This window comes from Loxodonta africana, chromosome 3, assembly GCF_030014295.1.
Source record: "Loxodonta africana isolate mLoxAfr1 chromosome 3, mLoxAfr1.hap2, whole genome shotgun sequence".
Taxonomy (NCBI): domain Eukaryota; kingdom Metazoa; phylum Chordata; class Mammalia; order Proboscidea; family Elephantidae; genus Loxodonta; species Loxodonta africana.
The window spans coordinates 191,207,861-191,228,059 of NC_087344.1; the positions used below are offsets into that span (position 1 = coordinate 191,207,861).

General features: G+C 43.7%; 1 protein-coding gene across 4 annotated transcripts; it reads right to left on the minus strand.

Annotated features, from left to right (window-relative positions):
- Window positions 1–5,920: 5,920 nt before the first annotated feature.
- LOC135227228 (CD5 antigen-like) lies at window positions 5,921–19,892 on the minus strand. Of its 4 annotated transcripts, none has more exons than XM_064283060.1 (6): window positions 19,634–19,892; window positions 17,296–17,322; window positions 13,502–13,828; window positions 12,075–12,392; window positions 7,479–7,547; window positions 5,921–6,491 (listed from the first exon to the last, which is right to left on the minus strand). In XM_064283060.1, exons 1-6 carry the CDS (start codon window positions 19,659–19,661, stop codon window positions 6,484–6,486), a joined length of 777 nt encoding a protein of 258 aa, XP_064139130.1. In that variant the 5' UTR covers window positions 19,662–19,892; the 3' UTR covers window positions 5,921–6,483. The 4 variants fall into 4 exon arrangements, with proteins under 4 accessions (XP_064139130.1, XP_064139128.1, XP_064139127.1 ...); XM_064283058.1 differs by having other exon boundaries at window positions 5,923–6,491; window positions 7,227–7,547; window positions 19,634–19,890; XM_064283057.1 differs by lacking the exon at window positions 5,921–6,491 and having other exon boundaries at window positions 6,498–7,547; window positions 19,634–19,891.
- Window positions 19,893–20,199: the final 307 nt, after the last annotated feature.

The window sequence follows — 20,199 nt, forward strand, 5'->3', positions numbered from 1 at the left end:
CTTGCTTGGTGGTAATGAGGTCCCTCTCCTCTATGCTCTCTTCTCTCTTTTGTGCCTCAAAAGAGTTTGACTCGAGATATAACCAAGTCCTGTAGATTGTGTCCTGCCTCATTAATATAAATGCCTCTAATCCTGCCTCATTAACATCATAGAGATTAAGATTTACAATACATAGCATAATTACCTCAGATCACAAAACAGGGGACAATCACACAATACTGGGAATCATGGCCTAGCCAAGGTGACACATTTTGGAGGCACAATTCAATCTACAACACCACCCAGTAGGGTACCTGCACCAAGCACCTATTTCAGGTGAATTGAACATTTGTTGTAAATTCAAAGTTTATTGTCTTCCCCAAGACTCAGTCCTTGGATTTCTTCTTTTTTTCAGTCCTCACTTATTTTCTTGTGACTGATGTCCTCCAGTCTTATGGCTTTAAATACCATGTATATGCTGATGATTCCCCAGATTGGATCTCCAAGCTCAGACCTCTCTCCTAAACTCCTACTCAACAAACATCTCCACATGGAGGTCTGATAGGCATCAGGTCTAAAACACTTTGTGATAGTTCCTGTCTCCAGAACCTGATCTTCTGGCAGATGTCTCCAAGTTCAAAAAAACTGTGTGTTTAAGAAAGGAATAGAAGACCTTATAGTTGAAACGTGCTGTTAGAGGAAGAGAGTAGTGCGAGATCAGATTGGAGAAGTAGGTGGGTGCCAGATCACGCCTTTTAGGAAAAGAATTTCACATTTACCTTGTGTGCAATGGGAAACGATCAAAGGGCTTTAAACAGGGTTGTAGGCTGATTCAAATAAAATTTGAAGAGAGAAACGTGCTTTAAAGAATGATTAAAACTTCACCAGGTGGAAAAGCTGAAGAAGATCATGTCCCAAAAAAAGTATGAATAGCTGTCACTTCTGAGTTCCTGACCCTCTATAATCCACCTTCACTGGATTTTTAACTGATTTGCGTTTTAATTTGAAGGGAATGAGACATAAATGTTACCTGGGTAAAACAAGTTGGTTGGACATCCATCCAACCAGGGCCACTGAAGTAATATCTTTGGATTGTACTTCTGTTATAGGTACTATTCCTTATCTTTTCAAACCAATAAACTCAGTTTTATAAATACAGTGAAAGTCAATTTATTATTAATAAATTGGGTTATCTAACCAATCTTGCCATCAAAAAAAAAAAAAGAATCTTGCCATAGACGGATGAATTATCACAATTTAAAATGAGTGAATTGGTTAGGATTTTTTTGGTTGGAAGTTCATAGGCCAACTCAAGAGAAAAGAAAAATAATTTATCATAAGAATGTAACAATTTCTCACACAACCCAAGACCAGGAATGCAGTTGGACCCCAAGAAGAGACAAGAATCAGAAACTGAAAATACTTCCTGGGTTCTCTCTGTCTTTTATCTCTGTTCCTCCCTGCACATCTGTTTCATTCTTATCCATTTATCTCTGTGGAAGGACTTCCACTTGTTTTTCCTTTAGTTTATTTTATTTTTTTGTAGGGTTAGGAGAGGATGGTACCCCTGACTTGTTCTGTGACCCTGGTCAAGCCTGGGCCTCGGTTTTCCCATCTGAGAAATGGGGGCAGCCCATGTTTTGGAGCTTACCTACATGGCTTACAAGGCAGGCCTGGGGTCCCCAGCAGGGCTGTCATGGTGGGGGCACCCTGGCTGTATCTTCTGGCTCCTCTACTCCTCAAAACCCACACATGAACTCCAGGCTCAAATTCTGCTTGTTTTTATTTTAAAAGTCCAGATTAAGTAGTGGCCACCTCTATGAGGGTCCCTTAGCTAGGTGAGGCGGAGATGGTCAGTACCAGTCTCCCACACCCCTCCCCCCACCCCTGAAGTGCTAGAATGGGAGCTTGACACGTAGAGGCCCTGGTCTCCTGAGCATGCCCTCTTATGAGTGGTCCCGCCCCACATTGTGTTCTCGTGGCAAGCTGCATGTTGGACAAGGTGTGAGGTTTGCTTTTGGCTGCCCTGTGTCCTGGGAGCCAGAGTGGTCAGGTGTAAGTGTTGCTGTGAGGCTCCCTCCACCCATGTCCTTGGTCACATGGCCACATCTGTGGAGGTCCGCACCCTGGTACACCAGAGCATGTCATGTGAGGCGTGTGAACCTCTCTGGGTCCCTGTGGCCGTGGGCCGGCTGGTTGCTTTTCCTGTGCTGGGTATGCTACGGAGGTTAAAAGCTGGGGGTGGGGAGGGTGTTGCTGTAGATATTTAATTTGGGGGGGTGGTGGGACTGGAGCTCCAAGGTGCAGGATCAGGCTGACCCCAAAGGTTGTATCCTCTCCTCCAAAGGACAGGGTGGGGAGCTTGGTTTTCTCAGGGTCCATGGGGGGCTGACACCCTCACAGGAGTTCCCTGGCAACCTGGGCCAAGATCTCTTTGATGTGGCCAATGACCTTCTCATGTCTGGCTGGGTTGTGCTACACGGCAACATGCGGCCAAGCCATATAGAAGTCCAGGTTACTAGCATGGGTGTCTCAGAATATCTACGAATTCTATACACTACACCCAACGTGTCCATGGACAAAGGAAGAGAACATGAATGTAGGTGAGCCCTTGGCAGTCTCTGTTTCTTCAGGCTAATCTCTTCAGGATCTGATATCCTATTATATCCACTCCATGTGCTGTGTAAAAAAAAAAAAAAGGCCAGCCACAGATTCTGGGATAACATTAGCTCAGCTACTTGGAGAAACTAACCCTATTTTGGTCACAATTTCCAACTCCTAGGAAGGGCTGATTGATCTAGCTTGAGAAGGATGTCCACTCTTAATGCCGGTCATCTGTGGCCGGGAGGGCAAGATTATTTTGTTTAAAATCCAAGAGACTGTTTAAAATGCATGGACACAGTGGGTCCAGTATATAGAAAAAGAGAGCTTTGAAGACTAAAAAAATAAATATCAAAAATAAAATATAATTAATCTACAATAAAGGTAAAACTATGAGTGAGCCAGGTTTTTTTTTTTTTAATCTTAATGTCTATTTTAGTAACGGTGAGCTAACTGCTGTAAATAAACAACTCTGACATTTCAGTGGCTTCATATAAATAACATTTATTTCTTATTCATGTCACAGTCAGCAGAGTATGGGTGGGAGAGTCTGGCTCCATCTAATCATTCGGAGACCCAAGTTCCTTCCATTTTCTGGATCTGCCCTTCTATATATTCTTGGTGTCTTTCTCTAGTCGACCAGCAGATGGAGAGAGAAAGAGCATGGAGAAGGCGAGCTACTGTTAACTGTCTTGATGTGAAGGTATTATAAACAGCACATTCATACTCCAGTGAGAACTGGCCACATGGCTTTATCTATATATAGGAGAGCTAGGAAGTGTTTTTTTTTTTTTTTTAGGAAGTGTAGACTAGTGGTGTGTCCAGGAAGAAGAATATCTGTGAGCCCTGGAAGTCTCTGTCTCTATGCTGATCTCTTCAAGCTATGATACCCTATTATACCCACCTTCATTTTGGACAGCAAGACAAGGCAGCCATATTCTTGGATCAGGGGATCCTTTTCTCTGGACAGTGCTAAGAGGCCAGCTTCATGTCCTTCAGGCTTTCAGTTTTCTGACAGCCTCTCCTTTGGTGGCACACTCTTATTGCATCTGCTAATACTGTCATTTGAAGGCCCTGGCTGGTGTAAATAGTTAATGCAGTCAGCTGCTAACGGAAAGGTTGGAGGCTCAAGGCCACCCAGAGGGAAGGCCTGGTGATCCACTTCTGAAAACTGAGGCACTGAAAACCCTAACGAGCACAGTTCTACTCTGACACACATGGAGTCACCATGAGTTGGAGTTGACTCGGCGGCAACTGGATTTGATACTATCAGTTAGGTTACTGTGAGGCCTTGCTTTCACCGGGCAAGTACCCTGTACTTTTATTTGATTGGTTTCTAGGGGTCTTACTGGATTGGAATTTTACAAAAGGAATTTTAATGGAGAAATAAGGGGAAATCAAAATTCCTCTTGTGAAGTTCTGTTGGCAAAACAAGGAAAGACTGTGAGAACAGATCAGTAGGCTGGGTCGATCCTAAAATATCTGTTAAGGCATTTTCTCCCCTTATAAGAAGCTAGATTTCTCTGCCTATTTCCAAGCTAGTTCTTAAATATTCATTGAACAAATATTTGTTGAACATCTACAGTGAGATAGTCGGTTAGGTGGTAGAAACACATTCCGGTGTCATTAGGAACCATGAGATCCCATAGACGACTTTAGCTCCCACTGCTGCCAGTCTGTCTCACTTCTTACCTGAATAATGCAGACAAAAGATGACAGGCACACCCTGAACCTAATGAATGGCCAAGTCCTTGTCACTAAATAGTATCAGTTTCATGTACTTTCTTGTAGACTCGTTTTTCAGAGGACCCCACTAGTTCTTCATTACAGCTTTACAGTGTCAGAAATTATTTCTCTCTGTTTAATGTTTTTGGATCCCCTGCAAAAACCTAGTGCTGAAGGAATGATTATTCTAAAGGCTATGGACTCTAGGACTAAGGAATGAGGACCTGGGGAAACACTGGCCTCCTAATCCCCAGCAAGTGGTAAGTCCTGCCCTCACTGGTACCCTCTTGTTTCACTGCACCTTCATTTCACTAGTGACCTTGCCTTCACAGCTGAACTGTTTTGGCCAAATTAACCAGAGTCAGGGTCCAGAGACATAAAGTTCTCGGTTAGGAGAAAAGCAAAAAAAAAAAAAAAATCATTAAGGTTAAAAAGGCATGACATCAGAGTTGGATTATTAGACATGTCAGTCCGAAGAACAGGAGATGCAGAATTGAACTTGAAATTCACAGGCTAGAGCAGGAAATAGGGAGAGAGCTCCATGCCCAGAGGAGAGAGCTATATCACACGTGGTTATATCTGCTGGCAAGTTCCCTTCTACCCAATCCTGCCTAAAAGGCCATTGCTGAGAAGCTGCCACACCTGCTTCCCTGTCAGCAGAAAAAGCATATCACAGAGGGGCAACTGTTCAGGCTGTCATATCTAATTTATTAGACAGTGTAAATGTAGACATATTATAAGTACGGAGCTTAGCCTCAGAGTTTAAGATTGTCCATTTTTACAAACAAGTCTTGATTGTCATTTTAGTATCATGATGTTTCACCTCAGATTAGCAGGTCCCAAAGCCTCAGTTCATAAAATAAAAATTACATTTTCTGATTGGCGTGAGACACAACTCTGGACATCCCAATCTCCTTCTGCCTTTTTCTTGCCCTTCTCCCAGTAGTAGCTCCATATCCAATATATTTTTCTTAGATAAAACTAATGCGTTTGTAACAGTCTTCTTGTTAAAGGCCAACCGTGTTGGCAGGTAGTATAGGGATGGACAAAAAATATATTTATCAGGGTAGTCAGAATGTCCAACATCTTTTTCCAAGTGTCATGAAAAAGGTCATGTCTTGGATTAGAGGATTCTGCCCCTGAAAAATGTTCCACACTCACCAAGGAGTAAGAGAGTAGAGAAGTATTATTAATTGTGATCACCAAAGACTTGATAAAAAGCTATAAGATGATTCTAAGATTTCCCCCAACTTCTGTGAAATTGTCTACCAACATTTCCTTTCGAATGTTCTTATTGCTCCATTCCTTTCATCTTGTTTGCAGACATAGATCTTGCCTAAGCAATGGATTGCACATCTGGTCAAAATGACAAGCCTAGGAGTCCCAGGCAGTTTGGGAAGAAGCAAAAAAGGCTAAAAAACTAATGTCAAGGGGTCAGTGGTGAGGAGAGGACAACTGGAAGCTCATCTTGCCCTACAAGAAGTTTCTATGTCTTCCCTCATAACTCTCATAATAGGCAAGGATGGGTGTGCTTGGCTCTGAGAGCAAGGCTTGAGCGCAGTGTTCAGACTCCTGCTTAGGGAAGGAGGGATGGTGGCTAAAGTTGTTGCCAGGTGAAAACCCCAGGTTTTGCTCAGCGTGACTTGTTACAGCCAATAAACGAGAGGCCGAAGTGGGAGATCAGAGAGATGTCTTTATTTTGTTGTACAAGGGAAGGAGCAATCGGGGCTGCTGCCTCCAAGACTGCTTGCAGGCAGCTTGGGGAGGTGGGCTTTTACAGAGAGCAGACAAGGAAATGCAAATTAATCATGAATATTCAGGATTGACCTTCACACAGGTGCTCCTAGCTTGGGGATGACTATACATTTTTTTCAGACAAAGGTTTGATCCCCCAGTATGGAGGAAGAGGTTGATTTTCTTCCATTAGAAGGTTAAATCTCCGCTCAGAGGCCATTTTGGTTATCTTGTCAAGGACAATTTCAGAAGAAAGGGAAGCTTATTCTGCTCAGTGTAGGAGCATAAGCCGAAGCAGGTGTCTCTTAGAAGTTTGGGCTCTGAGGCTGCCTGCCTCAAAGTCTGCAGGCCCAGCATGAAAAAAATGGAATAATCTGGGCCCATGAGACAAGTAGGGTCATTCCAGAGCTAGTGGGAGCCTGATGAAACATCAAGAAGACCAGGCTACGGCTCTGGAAAGACAAGAAGAACATACAGTAAGGGTGGCAACAGGTCATGAAAGGATTGTTTCATTCAAGCTCAAAGAGGCTAAGAAAATAGATGGCACCTTCCTAGGGCCTAAGACACACACCGATGGTGGGGCCAAGTCACAAACTAGTACAGTACCCCAGGGACTTACCCAACCAGCTCCCATGTGAGTCACAAACAATACTCACATATATTAGCACATTTTATCCTCCACGATCATAAAACTCGCTGAGGTAAATGGGGCAAGTGTCTCCCTATTTCACACACGAAAGCACCAGATTCAGAGCAATTAAGCGACTAGCTAAGATCCCATAGCTTCAAAGTAGTTGAGCAGGGCTCAAACTCCAGTCTTGTGTCACCAAACCCCTCCTTTTCAAGGCACTAAGCTGCTCCTCACATTCCTTGGTCAACTATCAGGTCTTACCTAGTTCCAGAGCCAAATAGCTCTGCACAGTCAGCTCCCATTCTGATTATAAAACTGAGCTGCTGACTGGTGGGTCTCTTGAGTCAGCCACTCAAGGGCTGCATTTGTATTTCCTGGCCCAAGTTAGGGCAAGGATTCTTCTCCCACTTCCCCAAAGAGGTCTCCAGTTCAGGGCTAGTATTCCAGGCTCTTTGAAAAGACTTTCTCAAGATTGTGTCCAAAGAGTCCCCACTTCCACTCCTACTCTGCAGCCCACACCAGGCCAGTCTTCATGGATTCCAGCTGCAGGACTTACCTGAGCAGATCACAGCCACATCTTCCTTGTGGGTGCAGTCATGATACCCCCAGAACCTGTGCCGGCACTGCTCTAGAGACAACTCATTCCCTGAGCAACGAACATCATTCAGCCAGATGGGGCCAACCCCCAGGCCAAAGTGTTTCTGGACTCCAAAGGGTAGAAGGAGGGGATGGCCACAGCCCAGTTGTTTGCATACCACCTGGTTTTCCTTTCTTCCCCAGCCATCATCACAGACAGAACCCCATATACCCTTGTGCAGCACCATCAGACGTCCAGAGCAGTGGCTCTCTCCTCCCTCCAGCTTCAGTTCAAAGGGATCTGTGGTGTCAAAGAGGAAGTCAAGGGTTGGAGAGAGGTAGAGAAAGGGAAAAAAAAAGTTCCTTTACATCCTCACTCAAACACATTGCATATGAAACTCTCCACATGTGTTTCTGTGTTTACAGTCCCTCTTCTAGGTCTCCGTCAGGTTCTAACACATGTGGCCTAGATCCCTTTCCTTAACAAATATATTTTCATTCCTCCACCTATGTTGTAAATCTAACATGTATGCATGACTTTCTAGTAGGTCTGAAAAACTAAAGAACTTAACAGCGACATGGGGTGGTTGGACTGCACCACACTGAATGCATTTTCTGGTAACTCTTCGGAAAGCCCAAGCGAGAATCAAAGCAGAGGCAGCACAGACTGACGATCCAGCCTGTCTATTCCTCTGAACCCATCTCTGCCCACGTGAAGATGTGGAATATCCACCACCACGGTTTCGGTTCTGCCAGCCTGAGTCCATGGAGCGAAAACTGACTACATAATGGGAGTCCCATCCCCATCAGCGAGTGGAGCTGAAAAATAGTTGACGGCTAAAATTTTGGTGTCCATAGTCTCTTAACGAGGATCCTGGCATACATGAGCAGTCGCCCAGAACCCAGCACCTACAGTATATACTTAGATCACTTTCCTGGGGTTTTGCTCACATTCTGGATTTATATTCCTGTCCTTGGTGACCCCCTGCCTCTCTCCTCTACAAAGGGGATAGATTCCGTTTCTCAGAACCTAGGATGCTAACCGAGGATTGTAATCAACTAGGGCAGGCATCTCTGAGGCATGACTCTGCCACTGTCCTTATAACAGGTATCAATATTGTTCAGAGACTTCTGATGCCACGGCCATACCCTCTTTTGATCTTGAGGCCAACTTGGTCAGTCACAGTTTACCTCTGTCTTCCTGAACCTGTAAGTTGGGTTGCTACCAGCCCCTTGGAAAAGGAGAGGCAGCACTAAGGCAGGATTAACTTCTCAGCTCCAGGTCCGTCCCTTCTAGCCAGTGACCAGTTGCCATCAAGTCTATTCGGACCCATGACAACCTCCTGCGTGTCAGAGCAGAACTATGTACCATGCGATTTTCAGTGACTGATTTTTCAGAAGTAGATAACCAGGCCTTTCTTCCAAGGTGCCTCTGGTTGGACTTGAACCACCAAACTTCTGGTTAGCAGCAGAGCACATTAACCATCCACACCATCCAGGGACTCCCCATCCTCCCTAATGTTGCCTAATTTCTCTCTCTCCACATGCCTAATGTTAAGATTACAGTATATTTGTCTTTACTCAAGCCAAAATAGTACTCAATACCAAGACTGAATTCTTAGAGGCCCCTCTGGTTCCTACGCCACTGCTTCCTCTCTTTCATCTAACACTTTGGCAGTCAATTCTTCAGATATTTAAGACTTTGTGCAATAATTTTTCATTTGGGGAAAAGACCTAATCAAAATAGAAATTTAAGGTCAGCTCTTACTTAAAGAATTAATTCTGGGTGATTTCATGATTTGGTAGCATTCCAAAGAGATACTTTAAGCCACCAGAAATTTTAAAAAACTTTAAATCAGGTTTTTAAGTATGTTTTTATTGTATATTAGCTAGCCCCTATCTGTTTGGTATCACTGGAGACGGACATCATGCTTGGCTGATGAAAAAGAGGAAGACCCTTAAGGGAATGGATTGACACAGCAGCTCCAACAATGGGCTCAAACATAGCAATGATTGTGACACTAGCACAGGACTGGACAACATTTTGTTCTAGTGTACATACAGTTGCTGTGAGTCGGAACTGACTCTATGGCACCTAACAACAGCCACAATTTGTTTGGTTGAAAAACGCATATCAAAATCCCATTATAAATGAAGTAGGGAACAAAAAAAAATAATAGAAATAATAAGACTGGAAGTTGGTTCTTTGAAAGCATCAACAAAATTGACAAACAACTGGCCAAACTGACAAAAGAAAAGCAGGAGAGGAAGCAAGTAACTTGGATAAGAAATGAGATGGGTGACATTACAACCAAACTAATTGAAATAAAAAGGATCATAACAGAATACTACGAAAAACTGCACTTCAACCGATTTGAAAATCTATAGGAAATGGACACATTTCTAGAAACACACTACCTCCTTAAACAAAAAAAAAACTGAACAGATCCATAACTAAATAAGAGCTTGAAGAGTTTAAACACATGCACACACACACACAACAACAACAACAACAAAAAGCCCTGGCCCTAGTGGCTTCACTGGAGAACTCTACAAACATTCAGAGACGAGCTTATACCAATACTACTCAAACTATTTCAGAGTATAGAAAAGGAAGGAATATTCCTGAAGTCAATCTATGAACCCAGCATAACCCTGATTACCAAAGCCAGGCAAAGACACCCCAAAAAGGAAAATTACAGACCGATGTCCCTCATGAAAATAGATGCAAAAATTACCAACAGAATTCTAGCCTTCAAGCCTAGGAACTTCATCCCACAATGTGTTTGGTTATGTCTAAGAAGTTGCCTTGACTATGGCCCTTGTGTGCTGTTGTCTATATTAACATATGAGCAGCATGGAAAAGGCAGTCAAGAAATCAAAAAACGTATTGCACTGGGCAAATCTGCTGCAAAAAGCCTCTTTAAAGTGTTGAAAAGCAAAGCTGTGTCACTTTGAGGACTAAGGTGAGTCTGACCCAAGCCACGGTGTTTTCAATCACCTCCTACGCATGCGAAAGCTGAACAATGAATAACGAAGATCAAAGAAGAATTGACGCCTTTGATTTATGGTGTTGGAAAAGAATACTGAATATACCATAGACTGCCGGAAGAACGAACAAATCTGTTTTGGAAGAAGTACAGCCAGAATGCTCCTTAGAAGCAAGGATAGTGAGGCTTCATCTCACATACTTCGGACATGTTATCAGGAGGGACCAGTTCCTGGAGAAGGACATCGTGCTTGGTAAAGCAGAGGGTCATCAAAAAAGAGGGAAGACCCTCTAGGACATGGATTGACATAGTGGCTGCAACAATGGACTTAGGCATAACAATGATTGTGAAGATAGTGCAGGACCGGGCAGTGTTTCCTTCTTTTGTACACAGGGTTGCTGTGAGATGCAACCAACTCAACCAGCTCGACAACACCTAACAACATCAAATGAAAACGAATTTGCTTTGCAAACTTTCACCCAAGGCACAGTAAAAATTTTTTAATCCCTTTATATGAGCTAAACCAAAAAACAAACAAACAAACAAACAAACCCAGTGCTGTTGAGCTAATTCCGACTCATAGCGACCCTATAGGACAGAGCAGAACTGCCCCATAGAGTTTCCAAGGAGCACCTGGCAGATTCGAACTGCTGACCCTTTAGTTAGCAGCTGTAGCACTTAACCACTACACCACCTGGGTTTCCTACAGTGTATGTTTCGATCGTCAGGGTCCATCTCCCAGTGAAGTTTGTGCTCCCCCCTCAGCGAGAGGCAGAGTCTAGACCTAGGTTTTTTTACCCACTGAAGCCATTGTTATAACGGGGTCTTTTATGGAACAAAACAAATATGTTTCGGGTTTTAGATACACCATTTGGGAGCAAACTGCAGAGGAGGCGATTATCAATTCAAAAGCATGCTGAGTGGAAGAAAGAAGCCAGGCCAGCATTAAATAAATGTGCTACCGAAAATTGGGGAATCAGGCTCAGAAAACTTATACAGAATTCAATAAAATAATAGTTCGTATTTTTTTTTTAATAATATAGAGATTAATATTGTTTAATATACTAATAGAGCTGCTATAGTAACTGTCATGGATTGAATTATGTCCCCCCAAAAATGGGTGTATCAACTTGATTAGGCCAGGATTCCAGTACTGTGTGGTTGTCCTCTGTTTTGTGATTGTGATTTTATGTTAAAAAGGATTCGGGTGAGAATGTAATACCACCCTTACTCAGGTCACCTCCCCTATCCAATGTGGAGGGAGTTTCCCTGGGGTGTGGCCTGCACCACCTTTTATCTCTCAAGAGATGAAAGGAAAGGGAAGTAAGCAGAGAGTTGGGGACCTCACACCACCAAGAAAACTGCACCAGGAGCAAAGTGTGTCCTTTGGACAGGGAGTCCCTGTGCCTGAGAAGCTCCTCGACCAGAGGAAGGTTGAGGACAAGGACCTTCCTTCAGAGCTGACAGAGAGAGAAAGCCTTCCTGGAGCCGATGCCCTGAATTTGGACTGGTAACCGACTAGACTTGTGAGAGAATCAATTTCTCTTTGTTAAAGCCATCCGCTTGTGGTATTTCTGTTACGGCAGCACTAGGTGACTAGGACACTGATTATGAGTTAGAATCGACTCAGTGATGACAGGTTTAGTTTTTTTGTTTGTTTACATCATTTTTATATACAAAGGCAGGTATTATTAGTCCCGTTTTAAAGACCAGAACATTAAGGATAAGCACAATTAACTTTGCTATGTGTATTTACAATTCTCTGTAAATAATGACTGAATAAAATTTCATTTAATAAATTCATGAAAAATCTTAGCCTCTGAATTTGCAGGTTTTACCTTCGCAGTGGACCCAAGTGTCTTCGTCATGGGTGCAGTTGTTCTTCCCCCAAGGCCTGGAAGGGCAATCCTGAATAGTTAGTTCTTTTCCTGAGCATGACACCTGGTTCAGCCAGATGGGACCTTGGCCCTGTGTAGCTCTTTTACAGTTTCCTCGGGTCAGTGTGGCCTTCCCACATCCCAGCTGCCGGCATACCACCTTGGCAGCCTGGAGGTTCCAGCCTGCTTTGCACACGGTGCCCCACTGGTCCTGATGCTTCACCTCCACTCGCCCTATGCAGCGTCCGGGGCCATCAGCCAGCCGCACAGTCTCTGGGACTGGAAAAAGAAAGAGGAAGTGTCTGTTCCCTGCGAGAACACAGTCTTCTTGAGAAAAGAGAATCAATGTATACATCTCTACTCTCTTGGTGTTTAGTACAATGTAGACTGGAGTGCTTAGGGCCTAATAACTGCTTACGAATGCTTTGCTGAATGAGTAGATGAATGAACCAATGAGTCAGTTCTGAGTTGAACCATTAATCATTTCTACGCATTTTTATTTTTTCAAATTCTTTTCACATTCAACTTCTCATTTGCTCCTCAAAAAAGGCAGATAGAAACACTGTGTAGATTTAAAAAAATAAAATAAAAAACCAAACACAATATAACATACAGAGAAGTGAAGTGATGTGCCCAAGGCCAAAGCCTTTTGCTATTAGTGTCAGCACTAGCACCCAAGAATCCCAGATTAGGGCTCTCAATCTTCAAGACTTCTAAAAAATAGGAAAGAAGCCTCAGCATCAGGTCACAAAGAGTCGGTGACTGTTTCCCTGGTAAAAAATTCATGGGAGGCCGAGAAAGAGAAGACATGGCTTAGCCACTTAGCCAAATCACAGTCTACTGGGGAAAAGTACACACAGAGAGGGGAGAAATTATTAAGACATAGAAAGCAAATGTATGCAGGAAAGGAAAGGAATAGAGAAAAACATGTGAGAGTGTGCTGGTTTCCCGTGAGCACCTCCTACCTACCTGACTAGCTGGTGGACAACTTGAGAGCCGAAACTATAGGTCAAGTATAAATTATACCTCGTGGGCTCATTTCGTCCCCCATAACTCCAACTCTAGATCCAGATACCTGGTACCCTATTCAGCATATGCTTCCTGACTGCAGGGGAGTCTCTGCATGTGCGTCTGTGTGTGTTCAGAAAAGAAACAGGTTCTCATACATCTTGTAACTAAGAGGAAGGCATTAGCTCAAGCAAGTAGCAGTAACAATTCTAGGTGAGGATAACGTTTATCGCTAGGTCAAGTGTGAGATGTGAAGGACAAGGGACCAATTAGCCATTGCAGCCCATGAGAAAGTCCACAGTGGGAAGTAAAGACAAACAAGTGTGGCCTTGTGGGGTATGGGCAGCTGGCAGATGGTCTGTGAGCCCTGCCATACTCACTTTCACATGAAGCTCCTGCGTAGTCTTGGTGGCTACAGCTCCCATAATCAGTATCTTCTTTCTCACATTGAGCCAGTGTATCTTCCAGCCCCTTGCAGTGGAACTCCTCGATGAAGAAGTCTTGGTTCTCTTCCGCCTGTGGCTTATATGGAAAACTACTCTGTGTTCCCTTCGCTGCTCCACAGCCCAACTCCCGGCACACCACAACTACGTTCTTCAAGTCCCAGTTGTAACCACACACAGTGCTCCACTGACCGTTCTGTTCCACATCTACTCGCCCTTCACAGCGGTGGGGGCCTCCCACCAGTCGCGCTCTGTATGAAGACTCTGCAAGGAGACGCACTATTAGCTGGGGACCCAGGAGAAGTCTAAAGGGTCCTCAGGGGGTGTGGTCAGTCAGCTTGGGACTGCTTCACCATTCACAGGCAGCATGGAAAGTCAGAGGAGGGGAAGGAGAAAACAGAAGGGAAGGGGAGAGAGAGGACCTGCAGGGCCCCATCTCTGAGCTCTGATTCTGCTACACCCTTAATTGTACCCTACCAAGAAATTCCACCTACAGACTCCTAGATATGACTGTAGGATTTTGTTTGCAGATTAAAGGAAGGATATTGATTAAAGATAAAGCAGAATTCTCAGAATCTCTGGTGGTCAGAACCAGAAGGGCCTATAGAGATTATAAAGCCCAATCCCACTATTTCACAGATAAGGGAGACAATCCCCAGAGAAGTGAAGATCCTACGGTCATACTGTAAATTAGCAGAAGCCCCAGGCCAGCATCCAAGTCTAGCGAAGGTTCCTATGTGATCTTTCTTGTTCATGACTCTGTCTCTCCCCACGGACGTCAGACGGAGGAGGGACTGAGAGATCGACGTATAGTTTGGGGACCTAAACTGAACAAAGGAGTCCTGGTGGCACAGTGGTTAAAGGGCTCAGCTGTGAACTGAAAGGTCCAATGGTTCAATCCCACTGACCACTTTGTGGGAGAAAGCTGTGGCATACTGTTGCCATGAAGATCACAGCTTTGGAAAACCTGTGGGGCAGTTCTACACTCTATGAGTCAGAATCAACTCGATGGCAATGGATTTTTTTTTTTTTTTTTTAAGCTGAACAGCCTCTCTATCCCATTAGCAGTGACACACATCATCCTTGTTACTTCCTGTGACATTTTCCCATGCCCAAGCATCCAGGTCAGAAGAAATACAGAGAACACCAGACAAAGGAATCATTAGAGCCTCAGAGTCTCAGAGCCCCAATTTCTAGTCTAAGAGGTCACTGAGGATGGGTTTGGGGTAGGAGAGAGGCTCTATAGAACCTATACATGAGTTTTGAGGAATCCATGACTTGGTTCTGCTTCTCAAGTAGACTATGGGGGGCAAAAGACTAACAGAAACCTCTCCCTTCTCCTGAAGCATAGAAGTAGAATAGGAAACAAACAGCCCATCAGGCAACACTTGTTGAGTGTATACTATGTTCAAGGTATTATTTTATGAACTTTGAGAACAGCGATGAATAAGACAGGTAATATTGCTGCCCTCAAGGAGCTTATATTTAGTCACTAGGCTGAAGTAATCCCTCCAAGTCTCCTGTAGCTCCAGAGTGAAAAAGGTAAAGAGAGGAATTTGTCACGCTCCACAGAGTGGGGAAGTTAGCCAGTGGGACATTTAGCTGAGAGAGGTCTGGTTCACCTGGAGGGATCACATTTGGGCTGGTGGTCTGCGACCTATAGAGATATGAGTGGCTTAACAGATGTCAACATAGACCACACGGGATGACCCAGCTGCCTGCAGGGATGGAATATGACTTCTGAGGACCATATTTCCTGCTGCCTGCCTTGTCTCAATGCTGTGTAAACTCCCCAGAAAACTTAGAATTAACCCAGAAGAAGTGGTTGAATAAGAAAACACTGATCTGGCTGATATTAAACTGCACTGGAAAGCTTATGTTTAGTTTGTTCATTTGTTTTTTGTTTCTTCTTATTCCTTTTTTTTTTTTTTTTGGTAATATGCAGAATATATAGAATGAATACTTGAAATTAAATTAGTAATAGAAAAACTAAGAAAGTTACCATTTTTGCACCCGGGTTTAAGGCTGATACATTTGGGTACAAATATAATTCTTAAGGAGTCACCCAGAAATAACTTTTGAGTCAGTATAGTTCATCATAACTAAGACTAGAGTTTGCATTGACCTTGTTATTTACTCCAGGAAAGATTAGCTAGTAAGATCACAGTCAGGTTATTATATTTGATTTTGGGTGATAAAATGCTAGTTTTAAAATAAACTCCCTTTTAATGAGTTTTAATTTTCTGTGGAATGAAATACTAGAAGAGCCCATGGGAAAGAAGAAATATGTATTTTAAAAAAAAAGAAATAGTAAATATAAAAGAAATTCAGCTTGCGGGGAGAAAGAATGGCTGAGTAAGATTTTAAAGCTACAAAAGAGTAGAAAGAATCATCAGGGCAGTTGTGTCCTAGGCGGTGCCGTTAGCAGCCTTTAGCATCAGAAGGCTTTAGAGAGGGAGCCAGGGTCAGAAGAAAAACATCCTAGAGTACGGGGAGGTTTGTCAAGAGAGCCATTGTTTCCCAATACCAGCACCAAGGAACAGTCCTGGAGGCCAAAGTAAAAAGATCAAGTCATCTGAGAGTTGGACTGAGGACCCAACAACTGAGCTCATTAAGAAATCAAACTGCATCCAGCAGGATGCAGAAGCTTCCACACCCATAGCAGAGTCTGTGGCTTCCTCTCTCTAGTAAACTCTCTACTCGAGAGAAAGGATAGACTGCAGGGACTATGTAAAAAAAAACTGATATTCTACAAACAACCCCCTTGAGTTTGTACCATCATAACCTCCCTCTTCCATAGACTTATGCTCTTTGTGCAGCCCAACCTCTGCTTGGTTGTGCAGGTTGTGCGTTGCCCAAAGGCTCCTTGCAGAGGTGACCAATGGAGGCTGACATCCAGCCTGAACTCTGCTGGTCCAGCCATGTACTGCGCAGAGGCAGATGGATTCACAGTTCAAATAAAGGTAACATTAAGGCTGGCAGGGGGACCTGGATGTGCTGGTTCCAAGTGGAGCAAAAGGAAGTTCATTTCCCAGAGATAGCCACCAGATGGTAAGGTACCTCTGTGTGTGTGTGTGTGTGTGTTGTGTGTTGTGTGTGCCATAGAGTAGATTCTGACTCATAGAGACCCTACAGGACACAGTAGAACTGCTCCTACTTGGCCTGAAATAAAGCCATATGATACTTGGATGTTGGCCAAGCATCTTGGGCCATGGAGGCCAAGTGGAGAGGAGTCCCCTTGCAGGATAAAACAAAAGCAATCAAGTCAATTCCAGCTCATAGTGACCCCAGAGTAGAACTGCTCCCTAGAGTTTTCTTGGCCGTAATCTTCACAGAAGCAGTTCACCAAGCCTTTTTTGCACATAGACGAGTAGACGAGTGCAAATCGTTTGCACCAGCCAGAGACTTCTCATTGCAGGATGAACCCACCCTAATTCCTTATAAGTTCTGGAGGTAGAAATCTATCCAGACAAGACTGAGAGGGGGTGGGAATGCGGAAAGGCAGATGGGTTGACACAGTGGCTGCAACAATAGGCTCAAGCATAACAACGATTATGAAGACGGCACAGGGCCGAGTGGGGTTCCATTCTGTCGTACACAGGGTCACTATGAGTCATAACTGACTCGGTGGTACCTAACAACAACAATTTCCCCGTGGTCCGGTTAGTTTCAAAATTTCCACTTTCCTGAGCTTGAAGGCCTACCTCTCAGGAATCCCCCAGAAATCTTACCTATGAGGCCAGGTCCAGTGCAAATGGCTAGGGAAAAAAGAAGGCAGTGAGTGAGGTCATATAGTCAATTTCCAAGGCTTTGCTGACTACAACTCTCTGGAAGGCCCTTGCCAAAACTTGCGCGATAGTTGGGGCGGTACATATACAACCTCCAAAGTCAGGCTTGTTGGCACCTTCTCCTGGGATGGCCAGCTTCAAAGGACACATGCACATTGGCAAGGAATTACAGAGACCAATTCTACCACAGCTAACTGACCCCATCCTGCTCCCCGGACATGTGATGGGAACTCTGTGCCAGACATGCCTAGATTTGGATTTCTATTCCAGTCAACTATGTTGATTGGTTAATACAGCCTGTAGTTACAGTGTGGTAAAGCCACCTCTGGGTCAACAAAAATGAGTTGCTGGAGGCCACTGGAAAGATGCACTGGTGGGGGGAGGTAAAGACACAGTGGGGGCCGTGCAAGGAGTAGGGAAAAGTGGTGGGATTGGCCTGTGTGCACTGGCACTGCATTTAGTCCAGGGTCAGCAAATTTCTCCTTCAAAAGGCCAGATAGTAAATACTTTAGGCTTTGTGGACCATATGATCTCTGTTGCAACTACTCAACTCTGCCTTTGTAGTTTAAAAACAGCCATGGGCAATAAGTAAACAGATGGACATGGCTGTGTTCCAATAAAATTTTATTTCATGTAACTTTCACGTGTCACAAAATATTATTCTTCTTTTGAATTTTTAAAACCATTTTAAAATGGGCTAGTTTACAGACCCCAGATTTAGGCCAGTAGGTTAGAAAGCAGCCCTCTACTCAGTTCCAAATCTCTAGATTTATGCATCCGCACTCGTTCAATATATTGGAGTTTCTTCCTGGAGGATCTGCTGGGTTGGACCCTTTCATTCCTAAGGCTCTCTCCTAACACTGTACAGTCCTGAGCCCTGTGACCTCCAATAGTCCTTGAGGGCTAGGTATTTTCAAGTGCAGAACTCCTCCCTTATCTTAAAGGATTCTTCTGAAGGAACTCATACCTTTGACCTTCCACTCTAGAGTTTTTCAGGCAAATCCAAGTATCTCAGTGGCTTGTCCTGGGATACTTTCTTTTCTTGGTTTCCAAGGAATTCCTCAATAGCCCCAGGCCCTTACTCTTCAGGACATGCCCACACTCAGACTCCGTGAGTTCTGGTTTGCAACTGCCTAAAACCCAAAGTTATACTTATGTGAACCATTTGTATAACACTCTACATGCCTAACAATGAACACAAAACATTTTTCCATACAAAGGAAATTGAATGTGCCAAGTTTGATACCAAAAACCAAAAAACCAAACCCGTTGCCATTGAGTCAATTTCAACTCATAGCAACGTGAGCTGGAAATTGATATAGCTACTACATGACTTGAAAGCTCTCCTCTGTAGGGAGGGGGATAATGCGGGTGACACAGACCAATAATGCTTCATGAAGGAGCTGGGTCTGAGGTAAGCCTGGGAGATTCAGCAGTACATTTATGATGGGCAGAGCTGGCTCTTAGGTGCTGTGGGCTATATAGATGTTTCAGGAAGTGTATACTTGCCCAGTTGTGTGTGTGAGAGAGAGAAAGAGAGAAAGAGGGAAACCAGGACTTCAACAAGGCAATGAAAATGGATGAGATTGATTAGAAAATTTATCTAGCAAGCATTGCATTGTTAGATGTCCTAAATTAGTTATCTCATGCAAACATTCTTAACAAACCTGTGAGAAAGATAACATTATCTTCATTTCATAAATGAGAAATCAAGATATCACAGATGTATGGTAACTGACATATTGAATGACAGATAAGAAATTAAAGAGCCAAGATTGAAACTCAGGTCTCTTTAGTTCCCAAATCCCCATTTACTTTAGATTACCCTGGGTGTTAAGAAGCTGGGAGAAATTAGGGAAGTGTGATAGAGAAAATTTTTGAGAGGAAACCAAGTAATATGATTAAAAAAAAAAAAAAAAAGGAGTATGTCTTGTGGCTCATCTTCCTTCCCTTGCTCTACCTGTTTTCTCATAAATAGTACTTTTCGGGAAATTTATGTAAAAAGGGAAATGGAAAGAAAAAAAAAATGACCATAAATAGGTCATTGCAAATATAAGGGGAATAGATTTTAAAAATCTGGCCATCAAAGTAGATTATAAATTGGGTGTGGATTAAGTGGCTTCCTTTGGGTTTAGAAGAGTTGCTAGGTATAAAGAAAGGAGGCAGGGAGAAGCTGACCTTGGAAGAATGGAATCTGTGCAGGCTTGGCAAGTGGAAGATTGTCCTGATCAAAATCCGAGAAAACTCTGGAGTCTAAGCCAACAGGAGCAGAGATACTCACCAAGGATCAAGGAAAGTAGCAGAGCCATGACCTGGGCAGCTGAAGATATTGAACTGAAATTTAAGGCTGGAAGGAAACCCCAGAGTAGCAATATTCAGCTTCAGCTGCAAGTGTGTCTGGAGGGTGAGGGCAGCAGCTCCTGTATGTGACAGAAGTGCTCTCAGATGACCATGAACCAATGGATTTAGAAGGCAGAACTGATAGGCTGGACTTGCTGAAATCGGCATGTTTCCAGAGGAAGGGAGGTGGCCGGAAACGGCAAAAAGATGTTCACAAAAACAAAACAAAAAAACCAGTCTGTCATAACTTAGCTCTGCTATAATCCCAGTCCTATCCATATCTGCATTAGTTCCTTCACTATGTAAACAGGGGAGATAGTTCCTACAAGGAAACTCAGATGCTAGGAACAGGGCCATTTCGTAGAAGGCCAGGCAACGCTTTGTCTCCAAGTATGGTTTGTGGGGGCAGTAGGCCAATTTTGATTCCTTCTCTTCACAGTAAGCGCCCAGAGAATACGGAAGCCAGAGGCCATAGAAAGAATGCAGAGTTGCCCATGGAGGCAGTCA